This window comes from Convolutriloba macropyga, chromosome 13, assembly GCF_964194025.1.
Source record: "Convolutriloba macropyga chromosome 13, txConMacr16.3, whole genome shotgun sequence".
Taxonomy (NCBI): Eukaryota; Metazoa; Xenacoelomorpha; order Acoela; family Convolutidae; genus Convolutriloba; species Convolutriloba macropyga.
The window spans coordinates 41,340,816-41,363,019 of NC_134480.1; the positions used below are offsets into that span (position 1 = coordinate 41,340,816).

The 22,204-nt window shown below is 35.4% G+C and overlaps 3 protein-coding genes across 5 annotated transcripts in view; 1 reads left to right on the top strand and 2 right to left on the bottom strand.

Annotated features, from left to right (window-relative positions):
- LOC142352237 (sec1 family domain-containing protein 1-like) overlaps nt 1-10,837 on the bottom strand; it is a 53,110-nt gene extending 42,273 nt beyond the window's left edge. The window contains exons 1-4 of the mRNA XM_075404700.1: nt 10,832-10,837; nt 2,147-2,183; nt 1,915-1,988; nt 1,767-1,855 (exon numbers count right to left, since the gene is read on the bottom strand). Coding sequence (XP_075260815.1) covers nt 1,767-1,855; nt 1,915-1,988; nt 2,147-2,177 — 194 coding nt within the window. The 5' untranslated portion in view covers nt 2,178-2,183; nt 10,832-10,837. The remainder of the gene's footprint in view (nt 1-1,766; nt 1,856-1,914; nt 1,989-2,146; nt 2,184-10,831) is intronic.
- Nucleotides 1-22,204, top strand: part of LOC142352235 (nucleoporin p54-like) — a 608,913-nt gene that overhangs the window by 422,558 nt on the left and 164,151 nt on the right. The window lies entirely within an intron of this gene.
- LOC142352233 (sec1 family domain-containing protein 1-like) overlaps nt 1-22,204 on the bottom strand; it is a 354,741-nt gene that overhangs the window by 96,862 nt on the left and 235,675 nt on the right. The gene's annotated exons all lie outside the window — the stretch shown is intronic.

The window sequence follows — 22,204 nt, forward strand, 5'->3', positions numbered from 1 at the left end:
AAATCTGACGCTTTCGAGTTTTATTTTATAAAGTTCGTGTAGATTAGGATTACAAAAATGGTTTCTCAGCGCTGTAAGACTAAGTTCAAAGTCTGCTCTAGTTGCATCATCTAATGAGGTATCAAAAAATCTAAGCGCATCATTATTAATGTGGAGAGCTAGAAAGTTTGCTTGCTGAGCATTCAGAATTCCTGTCACAGCTATGACTCCTATTAGTAATCTCTCAAAGTCTTTAAAATTTTCCTTTTCACTGCCTCCGAATGGTTTAAGTGTTATATTAGGATGCGCCATATCTAAATTCTACTTTGATTTCAAGCTCTGAACTCTTCGTCTCTAGGTTACTTTATCTCAAACTGAATAATGTGTTTTTTTTGGAACTTAAGACTCAAAGACTTTTCTCGAAGCTGCACTCGATTTTCTGTTCTTTTCTAGATCAATTTGATGATTTTATGAGATAATGATGTTATAGGATAATTTAAGATCTCAAATCAATCTATCAGTTATCTCGCCCCAGTCATAAATGACTACATTTTTAAACGATTTCAAATAATTGATAGCAATCTAAAGTAAATGAGCGTTTCATCAAATTTAAAACATTTAAAATTTACAGCAGAAACCATGTGCTTTTAATGAACCCTTGGAGAACTGCTTCTCGAAACTGAACTGTGAATGCTGTGCCTTTCGTTTTCTTGCTTGTTGGTTAGGTAGTAGGTTAGTTCCTCTAGGCGCTGATTAGAATTCCAGATGCTGCCGTGATCTTCTTTTTCAGGAGCTGCTGTCCAGAAGTTGATCCAGGAGCTGTTGTTGTCGTCCTTTCTGTCACCATGTGGTGTGCGGTGATTTCAAAAGGTTTTTTTGGACGTTTATTGAATGTTATTGCATGATATTTTAAAAATAATTTAACTCGATTGATTTTGTATGTGCATGCACTGTAATTGTTCTCTTTAGATTTTAGCTTGGAGCGGTCGATTCAACGGATGATGGGCTGACAACTTATTTTCAAACTAGTAAGTTCAAAAACGATTTACTCAATTAATAATCTTACTGATTTGTAGAGTAACAATAGCTCCGTGTGGTACAATTATTAGTTCCAAAAGTTTATTAGCAAAGAATTGAGGTGAGGCTTGTTTGTTTACATTAAGGAAGTTCTATATAAATATAACATGTTCAAAAAGGTTTATAATGAACGAAATTTTAAGGGACATCACAATAAGTTGTTGTTGTTGGGAATTTACGACTGCTTGTCGAGGGGTCGTTCTGACCCTTGAGTCTTGCTTTTAGAGAATTGTCCGTAAATTTCTGCATCGGTGACAATCGCAACACAGTTGCCACGTGCAGATATTTTGAGTGTTGAACGATTTATTAACAAACTTCCACATCAAGTTTAGTATTCGGTTTTTCAGTCCTCGCGGTTCCATAAAATTTATTTCATTGTCGATCCGGTTTGCTAGTCTGCAATTTTTGAAAACGAATTCATGGGGATGTAAATAGGGATGTGTGCAAATGGGGATGTAAAATACATATGGTCGGGGGGAGTCATTCAAGGCTTGAAAAATTGCCCATGGCAGTTCTGCCTGCCCTGTAGCTTGGTCGCAAGGCTTCACTCCTAGTAGACTTAGTTGACCAGACGTCCTTTAATAACCTGCGAAGGGTTTAGAGTAACCATAAATGACCCGATCCAAAAAAAATCACACATATCAGCTTTATTGAAAACAACTAAAAAGACGATAGAACCCCCCACGGGCAATCAAGTCTTCAATACTAACAGAGTCAAGGTAACTCCAAGCTCTCGAATTTCCTTCATCGAAAGCAGGGAAAACAGAATTTCTTTTCCATATCGATCAACGACAAGAATCTAAAATAACAAACACATGAGTGAGTCCATCAGAGTAAAAGAAAATACAAAAAACATACCTTCCATTGGGGTTCAGATTCTAACTGCTTCCTCGATAATTCAGTATTCAAATTCAAAAGCTGCTTCAATGCAACTAAAACATATTAATTGTCGTAACGCTTCTGCAGAAAATTGGCATCTCAAAGATTTTATTGACTCATTATATACAAGTCAGTTGACTTATTTGATTTTGTTTCAAGATATACTAACAAAAAACTCTTCTATAACTTGATCGTTATCACCATAACTAACCTATTTGTCTGTCTCGCAATTTAGTTGCCATCAACCTGAAAAAAGGATTTGCATATCAGGGAGACCTCTGCAAAAAATTTTGAACATTGAGGTCTTTTTTTTCTCTAATTCTGCTTGAAATAGCGCCCACTGAAAAAGAACTGATAATTGGATGATTTTCATGACGGGTCTTCAGAGGCACGCGTGTATGGTCTATCTAAGTCGCGAGTTCAGGGAACCACATCAAGCAAAGGTATCAACTCTATAAGTACACTGCAAACTAGCTGTTTTTGAGAGCATTTTAAATCTTGATTGTTCCGTTTCAAAAATTTCTTGCGCGGGGGATAACATTGCTCTGAAGATTAAAAGACATGAACAGTGCGCTCACTGATATACAGAAGAGTACTTTATTAAGCGAAATAGTTCATCAAAAGTTACGTTCAACAGGAGCGCAACCCGCGAGACTTTACAGCCTAGCAAAATTTCACAAGAGTGAAATTCCTTCACACCCCTAGTGTTGTCTATACCGGGCAGTACTTACTACAAGTTGAATAAATTTCTCGCACCGCTTTTTGATAAAGCACCGGTGCTAACATCGAGACACGTCAACGCTCGCTGTACGAAAACTTGAATCCATCCAATTAGGTCCTGACGAGAGCATTGTTTCTTTGGACGTGATGAGATTATTTAAGAAGGTTCCAGTTAATAAAGCAATTGAAATAGCTGTAATAGATCCGGATCCATCTATGTTGGGCAAGCAAGGCGCCATGTTACAACAAGGTTAACAGAACATCAAAAGAAGGATTCACAGGTGGGTCAACATCTGGTTGAATGTCGTGGCGCCACGAATGACATTGAATGCAAAATTCCTGTCGGACAGTAGAAAAACTAATGATTATCGAAGCTATATATATCAGCAAGCTAAAGCCGAAACTAAACACACACGATGAATATAGGGCGCGGGAACTCAGGTTAAAATATTAGTTCAAATTATAATTTTGAATAGATGAGGATACAATGGGGCAAAAAACATTTTGTGAATGACAACACGAAATTTGCAAAACCACATGAGGGATACTTAAGTTTAGTGCAAATTCGGAATAACCCTAAAAATACAAGAACATGCCCAAAATCGAGAAATCCGGAATAGGAATGTTTTTCAAATAAATTGATAACAGATGTAAATATGAATTGTAAATAGGCTAAATATTGTAAAACAGGAAAAGTTTTCGATTGAATTTTTTAGAATGGTTCCTAGAATTGTTTAAAGTGTGGTCTCAGACAAATGTAAATAAATATTCACTTTATCTTTTAACAATTTGCAAAAGAGTTTTAACCTGACGATGAACGTAAAGTTCAAAAACGTTTGTTGTTAATATCGGAACTATCTTTAATTTGATAAATCGATTTCTTTTACAATTGAAATAGCGTTGAGGAGGCTAATCTCAAGTGACCACGCCCCACTTTTAAATATAGCCGTAACAAATATCTGTTTTAAATGCAAAGACAGGTGGTTTAGTCATATTGATGACTTAGCTATGGAAGCATCAGTTGCACTAACTCTGACAAACATTTGGATGAAATCTTTTGAACATCAGATCAAGTCAACGAAAAAGATCGTCAATGAGCTCCCGAAAATAATCTTGAGGTTTACACTGAATGCAAACTTTGAGTCGTTTATAGATATTTAGAAAAGGAGTCCATTGTGGCAAATACGAGATTTGATACCAGGTGAAACGCCAAAGTGAAGGACATGGTGTGGAATTGCTCTAACTGCCACAAAGTAACAAAATAGATAGCAAACTGAAAACTGAAACTGTTCACCGCATTAGAAGAGGAGATTGCAGATTGCAAAAATTCCACAAAGCTCTTAAGAGAGATGAAAATATTTGATTAAAAGATCAGTACCCAAAAACTTGGCATTCTGGAAACATCAATGACGCTTTACAAAAATTAAAAGTAAACCTCATTTGAACAGGGGAAATGATAGAGTATAGTAGAGGGGAAACAGACCACACGCGAAAAATGATCTAAGAAACATTGTTTTTTTTGCAAGTGAAGCGGACACTGGAAAAAGTGCGAAAAGACAACCTCTTTTACCACGGGTTAATGACGAAAATGCCTACCTTCCCTTGATTGTAGTTTCGATATTAAATTGTAATATCATGTGGTCAACGAATTCAGTTGTTGTCGTTGGAAATTCAATCAAACTTATCAATGGTTCGTTGGCACAATTCATCGACATTTGATCACGAGAACTTTGGAGCATCAAATCTTTGACTCATCGATGCGTCAACATGGTGTTGAATTCTGTGAGGCAATAACAGCTTTAATCATGAGATGGTACGTCAATGCCTTGTCACGGAAAGATTTATGATCAACGAAGCTCTACAAAACAGTAGAGGCAAGCCACAAACGAATACGCGGGACGAGTACAAAAACTGGGAATAAACAATAAAATAATAAGTGCAGAAACATGCATTGCCTGAACTGTTTTTGAATTAGCAAGTGCGCAAAGTTAACTAAATAAAAAAACCAACATCTCCCAATGAAAACATTTGAAGAAAAAGATTCATTTTAACAATTTTAAAGTTTTTTTATATTGTTTCAACGATCTGAAAAAGAACTGATAATTGGATGATTTTCATGACGGGTCTTCAGAGGCACGCGGGTATGGTCTATCTAAGTCGCGAGTTCAGGGAACCACATCAAGCAAAGGTATCAACTCTATAAGTACACTGCAAACTAGCTGTTTTTGAGAGCATTTTAAATCTTGATTGTTCCGTTTCAAAAATTTCTTGCGCGGGGGATAACATTGCTCTGAAGATTAAAAGACATGAACAGTGCGCTCACTGATATACAGAAGAGTACTTTATTAAGCGAAATAGTTTATCAAAAGTTACGTTTAACAGGAGCGCAACCCGCGAGACTTTACAGCCTAGCAAAATTTCACAAGAGTGAAATTCCTTCACACCCCTGGTGTTGTCTATACCGGGCAGTACTTACTACAAGTTGAATAAATTTCTCACACCGTTTTTTGATAAAGCACCGGTGCTAACATCGAGACACGTCAACGCTCGATGTACGAAAACTTGAATCCATCCAATTAGGTCCTGACGAGAGCATTGTTTCTTTGGACGTGATGAGATTATTTAAGAAGGTTCCAGTTAATGAAGCAATTGAAATAGCTGTAATAGATCCGGATCCATCTATGTTGGGCAAGCAAGGCGCCATGTTACAACAAGGTTAACAGAACATCAAAAGAAGGATTCACAGGTGGGTCAACATCTGGTTGAATGTCGTGGCGCCACGAATGACATTGAATGCAAAATTCCTGTCGGACAGTAGAAAAACTAATGATTATCGAAGCTATATATATCAGCAAGCTAAAGCCGAAACTAAACACACACGATGAATATAGGGCGCGGGAACTCAGGTTAAAATATTAGTTCAAATTATAATTTTGAATAGATGAGGATACAATGGGGCAAAAAACATTTTGTGAATGACAACACGAAATTTGCAAAACCACATGAGGGATACTTAAGTTTAGTGCAAATTCGGAATAACCCTAAAAATACAAGAACATGCCCAAAATCGAGAAATCCGGAATAGGAATGTTTTTCAAATAAATTGATAACAGATGTAAATATGAATTGTAAATAGGCTAAATATTGTAAAACAGGAAAAGTTTTCGATTGAATTTTTTAGAATGGTTCCTAGAATTGTTTAAAGTGTGGTCTCAGACAAATGTAAATAAATATTCACTTTATCTTTTAACAATTTGCAAAAGAGTTTTAACCTGACGATGAACGTAAAGTTCAAAAACGTTTGTTGTTAATATCGGAACTATCTTTAATTTGATAAATCGATTTCTTTTACAATTGAAATAGCGTTGAGGAGGCTAATCTCAAGTGACCACGCCCCACTTTTAAATATAGCCGTAACAAATATCTGTTTTAAATGCAAAGACAGGTGGTTTAGTCATATTGATGACTTAGCTATGGAAGCATCAGTTGCACTAACTCTGACAAACATTTGGATGAAATCATTTGAACATCAGATCAAGTCAACAAAAGAGATCGTCAATAAGCTCCCGAAAAAAATCTTGAGGTTTGCACTGAATGCAACCTTCGAGTCGTTTTTAGATATTTAGAAAAGGAGTCCATTGTGGCAAATACGAGATTTGATACCAGGTGAAACGCCAAAGTGAAGGACATGGTGTGGAATTGCTCTAACTGCCACAAAGTAACAAAATAGATAGGAAACTGGCAACTGAAACTATTCACCGCATTAAAAGAAGAGTTACAAAACTGAAACAAATTCCACAAAGCTCTTAAGGTAAGAAAGTAAATTGATTAAAAGATCAAAACCCAAAAACTTGGAACTCTGGAATGAACAATGACGCGTTACAAAAATAATAGTAATCCTCACTTGTACAGGGGAGTTGATAGAGTACAGTAAAGGGGAAACAGACCACAGGCGAAAAATGATTTAAGAAACACTGTTTTTCTTGCAAGTGAAGCGGACACTGGAAAAAGTGCAAAAAGACAACCTCCTTTACCACGGGTTAATGACGAAAATGCCTACCTTCCCTTGATTGTAGTTTCGATATTAAATTGTAATATCATGTGGTCTACGAATTCAGTTGTCGTTGGAATTTCAATCAAATTATCAATGGTTCGTTGGCACAATTCATCGACATTTGATCACGAGAACTTTGGAGCATCAAATCTTTGACTCATCGATGCGTCAACATGGTGTTGAATTCTGTGAGGCAATAACAGCTTTAATCATGAGATGGTACGTCAATGCCTTGTCACGGAAAGATTTATGATCAACGAAGCTCTACAAAATAGTAGAGGCGAGCCACAAACGATTACGCGGGACGAGTACAAAAACTGGGAATAAACAATAAAATAATAAGTGCAGAAACATGCATTGCCTGAACTGTTTTTGAATTAGCAAGTGCGCAAAGTTAACTAAATAAAAAAACCAACATCTCCCAATGAAAACATTTGAAGAAAAAGATTCATTTTAACAATTTTAAAGTTTTTTTATATTGTTTCAACGATCTTAAATATGAAAACCTATTAGAGTTTTAGAAAAAATTGAAATTTTAAATAGTTAAACAGAACACGTTTCTATTTGTATGAATATTTTTCATTATTTAACATAAAGTTTTTTGCTCCTGACGCTGCAAATTATTGCAAAAATTTTTGAGTAGTTCAACCTTCCAGATTTCTTTATTAAGCGAAATATTTCATCAAAAGTTACGTACAACAAGAGCGCAATCCGAGAGACTTTATGGCCTAGCAAAAATAAAGAAGAGTGAAATTCTTTTACATCAACAGTGTTGTCTATACCGGGCAGTACTTACTACAAGTTGAATAACTTTCTCGCACCTCTTTTTTAACAAAACACCGGGTGCTAATATCGAGACACGTCAACACTCGCTGTACGAAAACTTGAATCCATCCAATTAGGTCCTGACGAGAGCATTGTTTATTTGGACGTGATGAGATTATTTAAGAAGGTTCCAGTTAATGAAGCAATTGAAATAGCTGTAATAGATCCGGATCCATCTATGTTGGGCAAGCAAGGCGCCATGTTACAACAAGGTTAACAGAACATCAAAAGAAGGATTCACAGGTGGGTCAACATCTGGTTGAATGTCGTGGCGCCACGAATGACATTGAATGCAAAATTCTGGACGCCTGTCGGACAGTAGAAAAACTAATGATTATCGAAGCTATATACATCAGCAAGCTAAAGCCGAAACTAAACACACGCGATGAATATAGGGCGCGGGAACTCAGGTTAAAATATTAGTTCAAATTATAATTTTGAATTGATGAGGATACAATGGGGCAAAAAACATCTTGTGAATGACAACACGACTTTTGCAAAACCTCCACAAGAGGGATACTTGAAAAATACCTGAAATCCGGAATAGGAATGTTTTTCAAATAAATTGATAACAGATGTAAATATGAATTGTAAATAGGCTTAATAATGTATATGAGGCAAAATTTTTGATGGAATTTTTTAGATTAGTTCCTAGATTTGTTTTAAGTGTGGTTTCAGACAAATGTAAATACATATTCATTTTCCTTTTTAACAATTTGCAAAACAGTTTTGACCTGACGATGAACGTCAAGTTCAAAAACGTTTGTTTTTACTATCGGAAGTAAATTTAATTTGACAAATCGATTTATTTTACAATTGAAATAGCGTTGAGGAGCCTTATATCATGTGACCACGCCCCACTTTTAAAGATAGCCGTGACAAATATCTGTTTTAAATGCAAAGACAGATGGTTTAGTCAGGTGGATGACTTAGCTATGGAAGCATCAGTTACACTAACTCTGACAAACATTTGGATGAAATCTTTTGAACATCAGATCAAGTCAACGAAAAAGATCGTCAATGAGCTCCCGAAAATAATCTTGAGGTTTACACTGAATGCAAACTTTGAGTCGTTTATAGATATTTAGAAAAGGAGTCCATTGTGGCAAATACGAGATTTGATACCAGGTGAAACGCCAAAGTGAAGGACATGGTGTGGAATTGCTCTAACTGCCACAAAGTAACAAAATAGATAGGAAACTGGCAACTGAAACTATTCACCGCATTAAAAGAAGAGTTACAAAACTGAAACAAATTCCACAAAGCTCTTAAGGTAAGAAAGTAAATTGATTAAAAGATCAAAACCCAAAAACTTGGAACTCTGGAATGAACAATGACGCGTTACAAAAATAATAGTAATCCTCATTTGTACAGGGGAGTTGATAGAGTACAGTAAAGGGGAAACAGACCACAGGCGAAAAATGATTTAAGAAACACTGTTTTTCTTGCAAGTGAAGCGGACACTGGAAAAAGTGCAAAAAGACAACCTCCTTTACCACGGGTTAATGACGAAAATGCCTACCTTCCCTTGATTGTAGTTTTCGATAGCAATCTGAACACTCATGTGGTCTACGAACTCAGTTTTTTTGTTGGAATTTCAATCAAACTTATCAATGACTTGTTGGCTTAATTTATCGACATTTGATCACGGGAACTTTGGAGCATCAAAACTTTGACTCATCGATGCGTCTACATGTTGTGGAAATCTCTGGGTCAATAACAGCTTTTAATCATGAGATGGTACGTCAATGCCCTGTCACTGAAAAATTTATGATCACTGAAGCTCTACACAATAGTATAGGCAAGCCACAAACGAATACGCGGGACGAGTACAAAAGCTGGGAATAAACAATGAAACAATAAGTGCAGAAACATGCCTTGACTGAACTGTTTTTGATCTAGCAAGTGCGCAAAGATAAATAAATTACAAAAACCAACATTTCCCATTGAAAACATTCAAAGAGGAAGATTCATTTTAACTATTTTAAAGTTTTTTTATATTTTTTAAACAATCTTTACTATGAATGAAAAAAATAAATAGTTACACAGAACACATTACTGTATAAATGAACATTTTTCAGTATTTATCTTAACAAATTTTTACCTCTTGACGCTGCAAATAATTGCAAATGTTTTCGAGGAGTTTAACCTCTTTATACCCACTTTTATATATCTGTAATTGAATTGTACATTAGGCTGCTAAAAACTTCATACCTAATAAGAGTTTTTTTAAAAAATTAGTAAAGCGAGTTCAACGTAGAATCCTTGCCACTTCATTAAAAAAATCATGACATTACAATGCCTATTCTGGTTTGGAATGACTGACGGTTATAGCAATAGTTAGAGATTTTATTGCATTTTTAGTCAACTGAAGGCATATAAATGAGAAAAAATTAACAGCAATAACATTTTATAAATTTAACAGTCATGGTTGTTTTATGACGAAGTAAAGAAATGCCAAAAATGGTTTTTCCGTTTAGCTTTGACCAGAATTGTTTTTCAAAAAAGTCTTCATTGTGTTCATCCATTACAAAATGGGACAGATCCTTAACTGAAAACTGTCCATTTTCTATCTACATTTTCTCCATAAGTACAAATGGGTTTTTCTCAAAATCAGCATTTGTTAGTCGTGCCAATAAAATGAAATTGTTGACTTAAAAAAGTAGTAATATCATAAGTAATAGTAAGAAAAGATTTTGGTAAATTATTTAAAGGGGTCATTTTTCTTTTCATTGTACAAATGGTTTTTAGCGTCTGATACGGATTTCAATTTCCACATGAATAATTTTCCAAGTATATTCTTCAATAGCGTTGTAGCTTCTGTTTAGGCCATACAACACAAAAACTCAATAACATAGCCCAGCTTTACAAAAACACCTCAAAAAAGGTGAACATTTTTTTTCAAACTTAGAGCGCAAAAGACCGCTTGCTATTTTTAAATTGTAATGGTTAGCATTGACAAGGTTAAGAAGGTTGGGATGGTTAGAATTGTATTTAGACAAGCTGAAAGTTGAAACACTAGTAATAAAACAGAGTTCATCCTCAAAGCTATTATAGTCGAAAAAATGCACCTTATCAGCTATTCCGAATTCAGCCCAATTTCGCCTTCATAATCAAACATTCACAACGAATTTGTTATCACAGCAAAACAAATAAGGCAAAATTTCATTTTAAAGAGCAACATGTGAGCAATACAATTAAATTAATTGCAGAATTTCTTTTAATTAATTGAAAAAATTTAGATAAATCGAAAAATGTGATGGAGGCTTATTTTTACCTTGTGTCTTCTGAAAAAGAATTTAATAAGTTGAAGACCCTATCTCTCCTGTTGATCACAATTACCAAACTGAAGAAATTCAATTTAGCTGAATCGTATATAAGAATTTTAAGTAAACAAATTTTCTGCTATCTTTTTACTTCTACATTTTAAATCCGTTTATCAGCTATTTGAGCCTTTTTTAGAGAAGAATTTATTTCTTTGATCAAGTACCAAATAAGTAACAACAAGTACAAAAAATAAACGCAAACATTAACTCGTACAAACATGATCAAAGTGGACAGGCCGTAGGACTATTTTAACAAAGAAGTTGCTATGATAACAAAACATAGAAAAATGAAGAACTGGAATTAAAAAAGATAACTTAAAAGAAAAAAATTTTGCTCCAGCCGTCAAAATTTAAAAGCAGCCTAATTAAACCTCGTTAAGCCTACTGGAGGCATAAAATAGGCCTCCACCAATTTTTCTAAGTTTTTAAGAAGCAATTTTAGCGGGAAATTCAAAAATATTGAAAAATTCAATAACTCGGAAACTAGAAGGAATTGAGAGCTCATATTTATTCGCAAAAATCCTATTCCCAATGAACAGCGTAGAGAAAAACGCACAAAACACTTGGATTTCTTAGAAAAAATGCAAAAACCTCACTCATGGCGAGGTTTGATTCTAACAGAGTCGTCGCAGAAAACTCAACGGTTGCTGTGGGTGTAATATAAATATTTGCGGGACAAACCAACAAAAATTGCCCCCCCATATTATGCAGTAAAGCTCTAACAGATTATCGATGACTTAATGCTCTCCGGGCTTTACCTACCTTTCTCGCTTATGGGGCTTAAAAATCAAATAGTCAGACTAAACTTCGATCAAGTAAAAAGCACGAAAAGACAAATGGCGCCCATTTAATTGCTACGAACACCGTTAGCGAGTAATTAAACAGCTCAGTTCCCGGAAAAGCAAAACATAGGCTTCCTTGGAGTGGATTAAAAGGCAACAGATTTTATGAAAAAACAACCAAAGTCTGACAACACTATAGTTGAATAATTGGGCAAATTTACGTTAGTCTTTATAAGTGTGCAAATGGGGATGTAAAATACATATGGTCGGGCAGGGTCATTTAAGGCTTCAGAAATTGCCCATGGCAGTTCTGCCTGTATTTAATTTGGTTGCAAGGCTTCACTCCTAGTAGACTTAGTTGACAATACGTCCTTTAATAACCTGCGAAGGGTTTAGAGTAACCATAAAAGACCCTTAGTGAGCTTTAAAACTCAGGTGAACGAGCCATTTTTGATCCAAAACCATCACACATATCAGCTGTATTAGAAACGACCGAAAAGACGATAGAATCCCCCACGGGCAATCAAGTCTTCAAAACTAATAGAGTCATTGTAACTCCAAGCTCTCGAACTTTCTTCATCGAAAGCAGGGAACAGAAGTTTTTTTCCGTATCGATCAACGACAAGAATCTAAAATAAGAAACACATAAGTGAGTCCATCAGAGTAAAAGAAAATAAGAAAAACATACCTTCCATTGGGATTCAAATTCTAACTGCTTCCTCAATAATTCAGTGTTCAAATTCAAAAACTGCTTCAATGCACCCAAAACATTAATTTTCGTAACGCTTCTGCAGAAAATTGGCATCTGAAAGATTTATTGACTCATTATATACAAGTCAGATCTTCAAATTGATTATATTTCAAGATAAACTAACAAAAAACTCTTTAATAACTTATCCTTATCACCATCACTAACCTATTTGTCTGTCTCGCAATTTATTGGCCATCAACCTGAAAAAAGGATTTGTAAATCAGATTGACCTGTTCTGGTTGAAAATTTTGAACATTGAGTGCTTTTTTCTCTAATTCTGCTGGAAATCGCGCCCACTGAAAAAAATTGATAAAAGAACGATTTTCATGACGGGTCTTCAGAGGCACGCGTGTATGGTCAATCTAAATTGCGAGTTCACGGAGCCACATCATGCAAACGTGTCAACTGTATAAGTACACTGCAAACTAGCTGTTTTTGGGAGCATTTTAATTATGACTTCGATTTCCTTAAATCTGGATTGTTCCCAGTTTAAAAAATTTCTTGCGCGGGGGATAACATTGCTCTGAAGATTAAAAGACATAAACAGTGCGCTCGCTGATATACAGAAGAGTACTTTTTTAAGCGAAATAATTCATCAAAAGTTACGTTCAGCAGGAGCGCAACCCGCGAGACTTTATAGCAAAATTTTACAAGAGTGAAATTTCTTTACACCCCTAGTGTTGTCTATAGCGAGCAGTACTTACTAAAATTTGCATAAATTTCTTGCTTCGCTTTTTGATAAATTACCAGGTACTACCATCGAGACACGTCAACGCTCGCTGAACGAAAACGTGAATCCGTCAAATTAAGTTCTGACAAGAGCATTGTTTTTTAGACGTTCTGTGACTATTCAAAAAGGTTTCGGTTAATTAAGCAATTGAAATATTGTCGAGGACTTAAACTCAAGTGACCAAGCCTCATTTTGAAAAATAACCGTGACAAATATCTGTTTTAAATGCAAAGACTTGTGGTTTAGTCAGGTGGATGACTCAGCTATGGAGCATCAGTTGCACTAACTCTGGCAAACATTGATATAAAATTATTCAAACATCAGATCAAGTAAACGAAAGAGATCGTCAATATGCTCTCGAAAATAAGGCGAATGAAAATAATTGAATAAAAGATCAATACCCGAAAATTTGGACTTCTGGAATCATCAATGACACTTTACAAAAATCAAAAGTAAACCTCAATTTTACAGTGAAATTGAGAGAGTACAGCAAAGGGGAAGCAGTCTCAGCCGAAAAATAATTTGAAAAACATTGTCTTTCTTGCAATTGAAGCGGACACTGGAAAAAAGTGCGAAAAGACCACAATTTTTGCCCCGGGTGAATAACGAAAATGGCTACCTTCCCTGGGTTGTAGTTTCAATAGCAATCTGAATTCTCAAGTGGTCTACGAATTCATTTTTTGTGTTTGGAATTTCAATCAAACTTATCAATCATTATTCGGCAAAAATTGTCGACATTTGATCACGGGAATTTTGGAGCACCAAACTTTGCTTCATTGATGGTCAACATTTTGAGGAAATCTGTGGGGCACTAACCGCTTTAAGTCATAAGAGGGTACGTCAAACCCGCCGTGACACCGACAAAATTATGACCATAGAAGCTCTACAAAATAGTAGAGGCAAGCCACAAATGAATACGCGGGACGAGTACAAAAACTGGGAATAAACATCGAAACATTAAGTGCAGAAAACATGCTTTGCCTGAACTGCTTTTGAAATAGCATGTGCGCAAAATTAATTAATTAACAAAAACCAACATTTCCCATAGAAAACATTTAAAGAGAAAGATTCATTTGAACAATTTTAAGGTTTTTTATATTGTTTTAACAATCTGTAGCATAAAAACCTACTAGCATTTTAGAGAAAATCGAAATTATAAACAGTTAAACAGAACACGTTACTGTATGTATGAATATTTTTCGATATTTAACATAAGCAGTTTTCAATTCCTGACGGTGCAAGTTATTGCAAAACTCTTTGAGTAACTTAACCTCTTTATACCGACTTTATAAATCTTTAATTAACTTTTACATTAGGCTGCTTAAATTTTCATACCTAGTAAGAGTTCTTTAAAAAGTAGTAAAGCGAGTTCAACGTAGAATCAGTGCCACTTCATAAAAAAGTCATGAATTTACAATGCGTATTCTGGTTTGGAATGAATGACGGATGTAGCAGTAGTTAGAGAATTTATTGCATTTTTAGTGCACTGAAAGCAATTAAGTGAGAAAAAATTAACAGCAGTAACATTTCTTAAAATCGTTTTTCAAATTAGCTGTAGCCAGAGAGAGCAGGTTTTCAAAAACGTCTCCGATGTGTTTAGCCATAACAATGGGAAAGAAGCTTCAAAAAACTCGACCTATTGTTCAATCGCAGAAAACTGTCATATTTCTATCTACATTTTCTCCATAAGTACCCAGGTCTTTTTTTCAAATTTGGCAATTATTAGTTGAGCCAATCAAATGGAATTGTTGACTTAAAAGAGTAGTAGTAGTATTAGTAGTAGTATTATTAATAGGAAAACTTTTTGGAACATTATTTTCACGGTTCGTTTTTCCTTTCATTGTACAAATGGTTTTAGTTTCTGATACGGATTGCAATTTCCACATGAAAAATTCTTCATGTATTGTGTTCAGTTTGGTTTTATGTTCAGTTCGAACACTCCGCGTAAATCTTTTAAAATGGGTCTGCTGCCTTGTTATATTATTGCAAAGAACAGAACGGTGTTGAGTTTTTCCCGAAAACCTAAGATAATTTTTTTCAAAATCCATTTTGTGGCCCTCATCTGCAGCCCTTCAAGATTCTGATTATGTTTTGGGTTTGAACGCCATGACTGGGAACCGTATGTGGTAATGGGCACTTAGTTTTTCAACTCGTTTAGCTTGTAAGATTTGGAGCCTGATTTTGACACATTTCATTTGATGAAGTAGAAAGCTCTGAAGTTTGAGGTTTCATTATTTATCCAAATTTTTAAAGACATTTGGTTAACTTTGGAACAAAATTTGCAGTTTTAGTGTTTAACCAGCTGTACCATTTATTGACCAGGGCATCGCAACTGCTGTAAGAGTAAGCATTGAAAAGTTTTTCAGAAGTGGAAGAATCAAACCAACCCAGTCAACTGTTTAAACACACGTGTACATTAATTTCTAATGGTGCTTACTTTTAATTTACACAGTTAGGCTGCTTAATTGTAGGGTAAACATCAGTACATTTTTTCCAATAGATTTGTATTGTTTGCCGAGAATGGAGTCTTGACTGCATTTCGTAGAAATTTCAGCGCTTATATAGAAAATAATGTCTAGTTTGGCATCAAAAAAATGTTGAGACACTTGTCAACTAAAATTTCTATTATATTTTTTGCTAGTTCACTTGTAGACATCACTGTCGACCATCAGGTCATGGTAAAACTAAAGTCACTAGTTTTGATTCAACTCCTGTTTTTGAAAAAAGCGTTTCTTAAAAAATGAAAAATTGAAATTGCTGAGCCGGCAGGGGTTTACTTCGAGAGGAGATTAAGGAATCAAGTTAATCCTAGGAATGGAAAGTTTTACGACATTATAACAGACTAACTTTAAATTGAGATCAATAATTTCATAATTTGTTGAGTTTCTGCTGAAAATAACACTCCGCCGTTCCAGTAAACATAATAATGGGGCTGAAAAAAGCTTGATTTACTCTTCCAGGAACAACCTAGGATTCAGTTAGGGAAAGGTTGTCATGATTTTTAATATTTTTCATGACAGACACTTTTAATCTTCAAATTATTTGATTAAAAATGCCTATGTTGTAGGTTTGCATTATTATAGAACTTAGCCAACTTTCATCTTTAGAAACGTTCTGATTTCGTGAAACATCTTTTTTGTTCACCTACGACCATCGATTCGTGCTTCAAGACAGAGCTGCTTGACAAGTTTGTCTTTGTTTCATAGTTTCCCTCGTTTGTGACTTCTGGTCTTTTTGTAGGCAGTCGTTTTCTTCTCAGTGTCTTAAGATGAGAGCTCAGTGATGACAAAAACTTGACTATCTTTTCATTTATCTTTGAAGCTATCAGCTGGTTTAAAACGAGCACTTTACTTACTTCAGTATAGAGAATAACCAGAACTGTATGAGCGCTTTGTTTCTTTTTGTCTTTTTTCCTGGATTTTTAGTTGTTTTTTTGCTTGTTTAATATTAAAAATCAACATATAGTTTCACTGAAACAATGTCACTATTCAGCAACTCATCCGGTTTGTGTAGAGTTTGGCGATTCTCTGAATCTATTGCCCGAACCCGACGGCTTCGGATTTTAAGGTTGAATTACAATGTTCCCAAACTTATCAAGGCCCAGTGTCGTTACGTAGGTTTTTGGACCTCCTACTTTTACAAACAGCTCATGCAATTTTAAAAGACTTTCAGAAAACTCTTTAATTTGTTAATGCAGCTTTTCAACTGATCACCAAGCAAATTATAGTTCAAAGATTTGATATTTTCAGTGCCTCTTTGTTTCAGTTTGTAGAAAAATTATCAGAGTTCTTTTTAATACAAAGCGTTCAGAAAGGAAGTGACAGATTTTACTGCGAAAATGCAATTTACTGCAAATCGCATTTTAACTGATGCTCAATGCAGGACAATTTGCACATGGAAAGTAAATGATAAACAAAATTTTCTTGTTTTCCATTGGACCCTGAAGGTCCCGCGGAGGACAAAAAGAAAAGAAAATAAGTTTTTCTGTGTAGTTTGGTTTGTCTTGGGTGCCACAAGCGCAATTGTTCCCGAAGCCCTGAATAACTCTTAAATTTTTCCTTAAATAACAACTTTAGTTTTGTAAATGATTTTTTCTTCAGGGAGATTGTTTGAATTGTTCAAACCACCATCCAAGAAGGATAATTTTGGCCTCCGGGGATAAGTATTGCTTCGTTTTTTTCGTAAGGAGATAACAATGAACGCTTCCGAATACACAACATGTCTGTTCATTATTAAGCCGACCGTTCACGGTGTGTCAGCGAGTTCTTTTTCCGTATGTTTCGGGTATTCTAAAAAAAATTTTATCTGCTCCTTTCAAAAAACGTTGGCTAATTCCTTTAGCTCTTTTACAACGCCAAAAGAAAATCCTTAAGAGAAGCCTCTCCATTCTTAGTCGAACCTATCGTTACCGCCCATAAATAAAGCAATTATCTTGTATTTGATTTTCGGGGAGTAAAGCCGTAAACGTGTCATATTTGACCTCAAGGAAGACAAGGGATTTTGAACTTTCCGCAAATGAATCCCCACCTGCGAGTCTTTCACCCGCAAACTTACCTTCACCTGCGAATCCCCGAAAAATTTTTGCTGGAGATGATTTGAAAAAGTTAAATCTCATTTGTAAACACATGGACCCTCAGGGACCCATGGAATTTGTGATTTTTCTCATTTAACTAAACAGATAAAGAATTAAACGGTTCGAAGGATAAAACTGAAGACAATATCGTTGTACTGTGTTGAATAGGAGGGCTGGGACTGGTTTCTGACAGCGCTGATAGGAAGAAAATCCAATAGACCGGCATAACCATCATATCAAAGCGTGAAAAGACACTAATTAATAAAATTATTGTCTATTTAAAATAGTTTGTTTTTCGGGGAATAGAAGTTGTAAACGTGTCATATTCGATCTCCGGGAAGACAAGAGATTTCAAAATTTCCGCAAATGAATCCCCATCTGCGAATCTTTCACCCGCAAACTTTCCTTCACCTGCGAATCCCCGAAAAATTTTGGCTGGAGATGATTTGAAAAAATTAAATCTCATTTGTAATCCCATGGACCCTCAGGTGCCCGTGGGATCTGTAATTTTTCTCAACTTAACTAAACAGATAAAGAATTAAATGGTTCGAAGGATAAAGTTGAAGACAATATCGTTGTACTGTCTTGAATAGGAGGGCTCGGACTAATTTCTGACAACGCTCGCTGATAGGAAGAAAATCCAATAGACCGGCATAACCATCATATCAAAGCGTGAAAAGACACTAATTAATAAAAATATTGTCTATTCATAATAGTTCATGTATGCATACTTTTGTTATCCGTTTTGGAAAATTCATGGTTTTTTCTGCTAGTTTTTGTTAATTTGTATTTAGGATAGCAGGTTCAGAAGCAAAACTAACCCTTCAAAATCAGTTATTCATTGACGATAGATTTATAATTTTTTTCTTTCTTTGTTGAGATTGAGTTTTATTCCCGCTTTTCCAATTTTCTATTTCGGTGTGAAAATTTTAGACTCTACGAATAGTTTGTTTCTTGCATGCAATTAAGGTAGCATCTCTTCGAGTTTTGTTGCACAGGCTCCCAAATCCCAGTTTTTAGTATCAAATTCAATAAAACTTTGCGACTCCGTTGCTTTTTCAAAGGTACGTCTCCGCTCCTTTGATTCAAGTCATACTGAACAAACTTCAAGAACCCATTTTTAATCCATGACTGCTTCAATTTTATGGTTACCTTTGAGTGAATTTCTCAACAAGCTTTTTTGCAAAGCCCACCTTTCCTTGTTTCTGAGTGTGTCACTTACTAAAAGAATGCTACTGCCATTGAAAAAGCAAGTCTCGTCTGTTTTGGTTAAAATCTTGTCAACGGGACATCAATGCAATTTCGAGATCTTTAAAACGGTCAGAATGACAAAGAAATTTTGATTTATGACCATTTTTGTTGGTCGTTAAGCTTGTACAAATTCGTTAGCCTGCTGAATCAGCCTAGCATGTTTTTCACCTCCAGCTTCCTTTTCAATAAACTTTTGTAAGTCTTCTATAATTTATTTCCTATTTTGAATATTCTTCTTTGTCCCCGGTGAGATTCAGCCCAAGCGTGAACGTGGAAATGTTCATTCTGTGGTTGAACCCCATCGAGGATAATTAAGAAAGATCAGACTTCAAAAGTTTTTTGGAAAGAAAGCTAGAGGTGAAAACAATGCCAGGCCGTTTCAGCAGACCATTGAAATTAAACAAACTAGGTGAGCAACAAATGCGCTCATAGACTATAGGATCCTCGTCTTTCTGACGGTTTTGCCATTTAACAGTTGCAAATATTCAATAGGAGGGCTCGGACTGATTTCTGACAACGCTGGTAGGAAGAAAATCCAATAGACCGGCATAACCATCATATCAAAGCGTGAACAAACGCTAATTAGAAAAATACTGTCTATTTATAATAGTTCAATTATGCCTACTTTTGTTATCCGTTTTGGAAAATTCATGGTTTCCTCTGGGAGTTGTTGTTAATCTGTATTTAGGATGGCAGGTTCAGCAGCAAAACTAGACCTTTCAAAATCAATTATTCATAGACGATAGATTTATAGTTTTTTGTTTCTTTGTTGAGATTGAGTTTTATTCCCGCTTTTCCACTTTTCTATTTTGGTGTGAAAATTTTAGATTTTAAAAATAGTTTGTTTCTTGCAAGCAATTAAGGTAGCATTTCTTCGAGTTTTATTGCACAGGCTCCCTAATCACAGTTTTTAGTATCAAATTCAATAAAACTTTGCTACTCCCTTTAGATATAAGTCTTTTTCAAAGCTACGTCTCCGCTCTTTTGATTCAAGTCATGTGGAACAGACTTCAGGAACCCATAATTAATCCATGACTGTTTCAATTTTATGATTACCTTTGAGTGAATATCTCAAAAAGCTTTTTTTGCAAAGCTCACCCTTCCTTATTTCTGAGGCAGCCACTCACTAAAAGAATGCTATTCCCATTTTAAAAGCAGGTCTCGTCTATTTTGGTTCAAATCATGTCAGCGGGACATCAACGGGATTTCCGAGAACTTTAAAACGGTCAGAATGACAGAGAAGTTTTGATTTATGACAGTGTTTGTTGGTCAATAAGCTCGTACATTTTTGCTAGACTGTTGAAACAGCCTAGCATGTTATTCGCCTCCAGCTTCTTTTCCAATAAACTTTAGGAAGTCTGTTCTGTTTTAGTTCCGATTTCGAATATTTTTCTTTGTCCCCGGTGAGACTCAGTCCAAGCGTGAACGTGGAACTGTTCACTCTGTCGTTGAACCCCATCGGGGATAATTAAGAAAGATCAGACTTCAAAATTTTATTGGAAAGAAAGCTACAGGTGAAAACAATGCCAGGCCGTTTCAGCACACCATTGAAGTTATACAATCTAGATGAACAACAAATGCGCTCATAGACTATAGGATCCTCGTCTTTCTGACGGTTTTGCCATTTAACAGTTGCAAATATTCAATAGGAGGGCTCGGACTGATTTCTGACAACGCTGGTAGGACGAAAACCCAATAGACCGGGATAACCACCATATCAAAGCGTGAAAGAACACTAATTGATAAAAATACTCGCTAGTTATAATTTTTCATTTATGCCCACTTTTGTTATCCATTTTGTAAAATTCATTGTTTTTTCTGCAAGTTTTTATTAATTTATATATAGGATAGCAGGTTCATCAGCAAAACTAAACCCTTCAAAATCAATTATTCATTGACGATAGATTTATAATTTTTTCTTTCTTTGTTGAGATTGAGTTTTATTCCCGCTTTTCCACTTTTCTATTTCGATGTTAAATTTTTAGATTTTACAAATAGTTTGTTTCTTGCAAGCAATTAAGGTAGCATCTCTTCGAGTTTTGTTGCACAGGCTCCCAAATCACAGTTTTTATTGTCAAATTCAAAAAATTTTGCAACTCCGTTTAGATATCAGTCTTTTTCAAAGGTACGTCTCCGCACTTTTGATTCAAGTCATGTGGAACAGACTTCAGGAACCCATAATAAATCCATGACTGTTTCAATTTTATGATTACCTTTGAGTGAATATATCAACAAGCTTTTTTGCAAAGCTCACCCTTCCTTATTTCTGAGGCAGCCACTAACTAAAAGAATGCTACTCCCATTGTAAAAGCAGGTCTCATCTATTTTGGTTCAAATCATGTCAGCGGGACATCAACGGGATTTCCGAGATCTTTAAAACGGTCAGAATGACAGAGAAGTTTTGATTTATGACAGTGTTTGTTGGTCAATAAGCTCGTACATTTTTGCTAGCCTGTTGAAACAGCCTAGCATGTTTTTCGCCTCCAGCTTCTTTTCCAATAAACTTTAGGAAGTCTGATCTGTTTTAGTTCCGATTTCGAATATTCTTCTTTGTCCCCGGTGAGACTCAGTCCAAGCGTGAACGTGGAACTGTTCACTCTGTCGTTGAACCCCATCGGGGATAATTAAGAAAGATCAGACTTCAAAAGTTTGTTGGAAAGAAAGCTAGAGGTGAAAACAATGCCAGGCCGTTTCAACACACCATTGAAGTTATACAATCTAGGTGACCAACAAATGCGCTCATAAACTATAGGATCCTCGTCTTTCTGCCGGTTTTACCATTTAACAGTGGCGAATATTCAATAGGAGGGCTCGGACTAATTTCTGACAACGCTCGCTGATAGGAAGAAAATCCAATAGACCGGCATAACCATCATATCAAAGCGTGAAAAGACACTAATTAATAAAAATATTGTCTATTCATAATAGTTCATGTATGCATACTTTTGTTATCCGTTTTGGAAAATTCATTGTTTTTTCTGCGAGTTTTTGTTAATTTGTATTTAGGATAGCAGGTTCAGCAGCAAAATTAACCCTTCAGAATCAATTATTCATTGACGATAGATTTATAATTTTTTTTCTTTCTTTGTTGAGATTGAGTTTTATTCCCGCTTTTCCACTTTTCTATTTTGGTGTGAAAATTTTAGATTTTAAAAATAGTTTGTTTCTTGCAAGCAATTAAGGTAGCATTTCTTCGAGTTTTATTGCACAGGCTCCCTAATCACAGTTTTTAGTATCAAATTCAATAAAACTTTGCT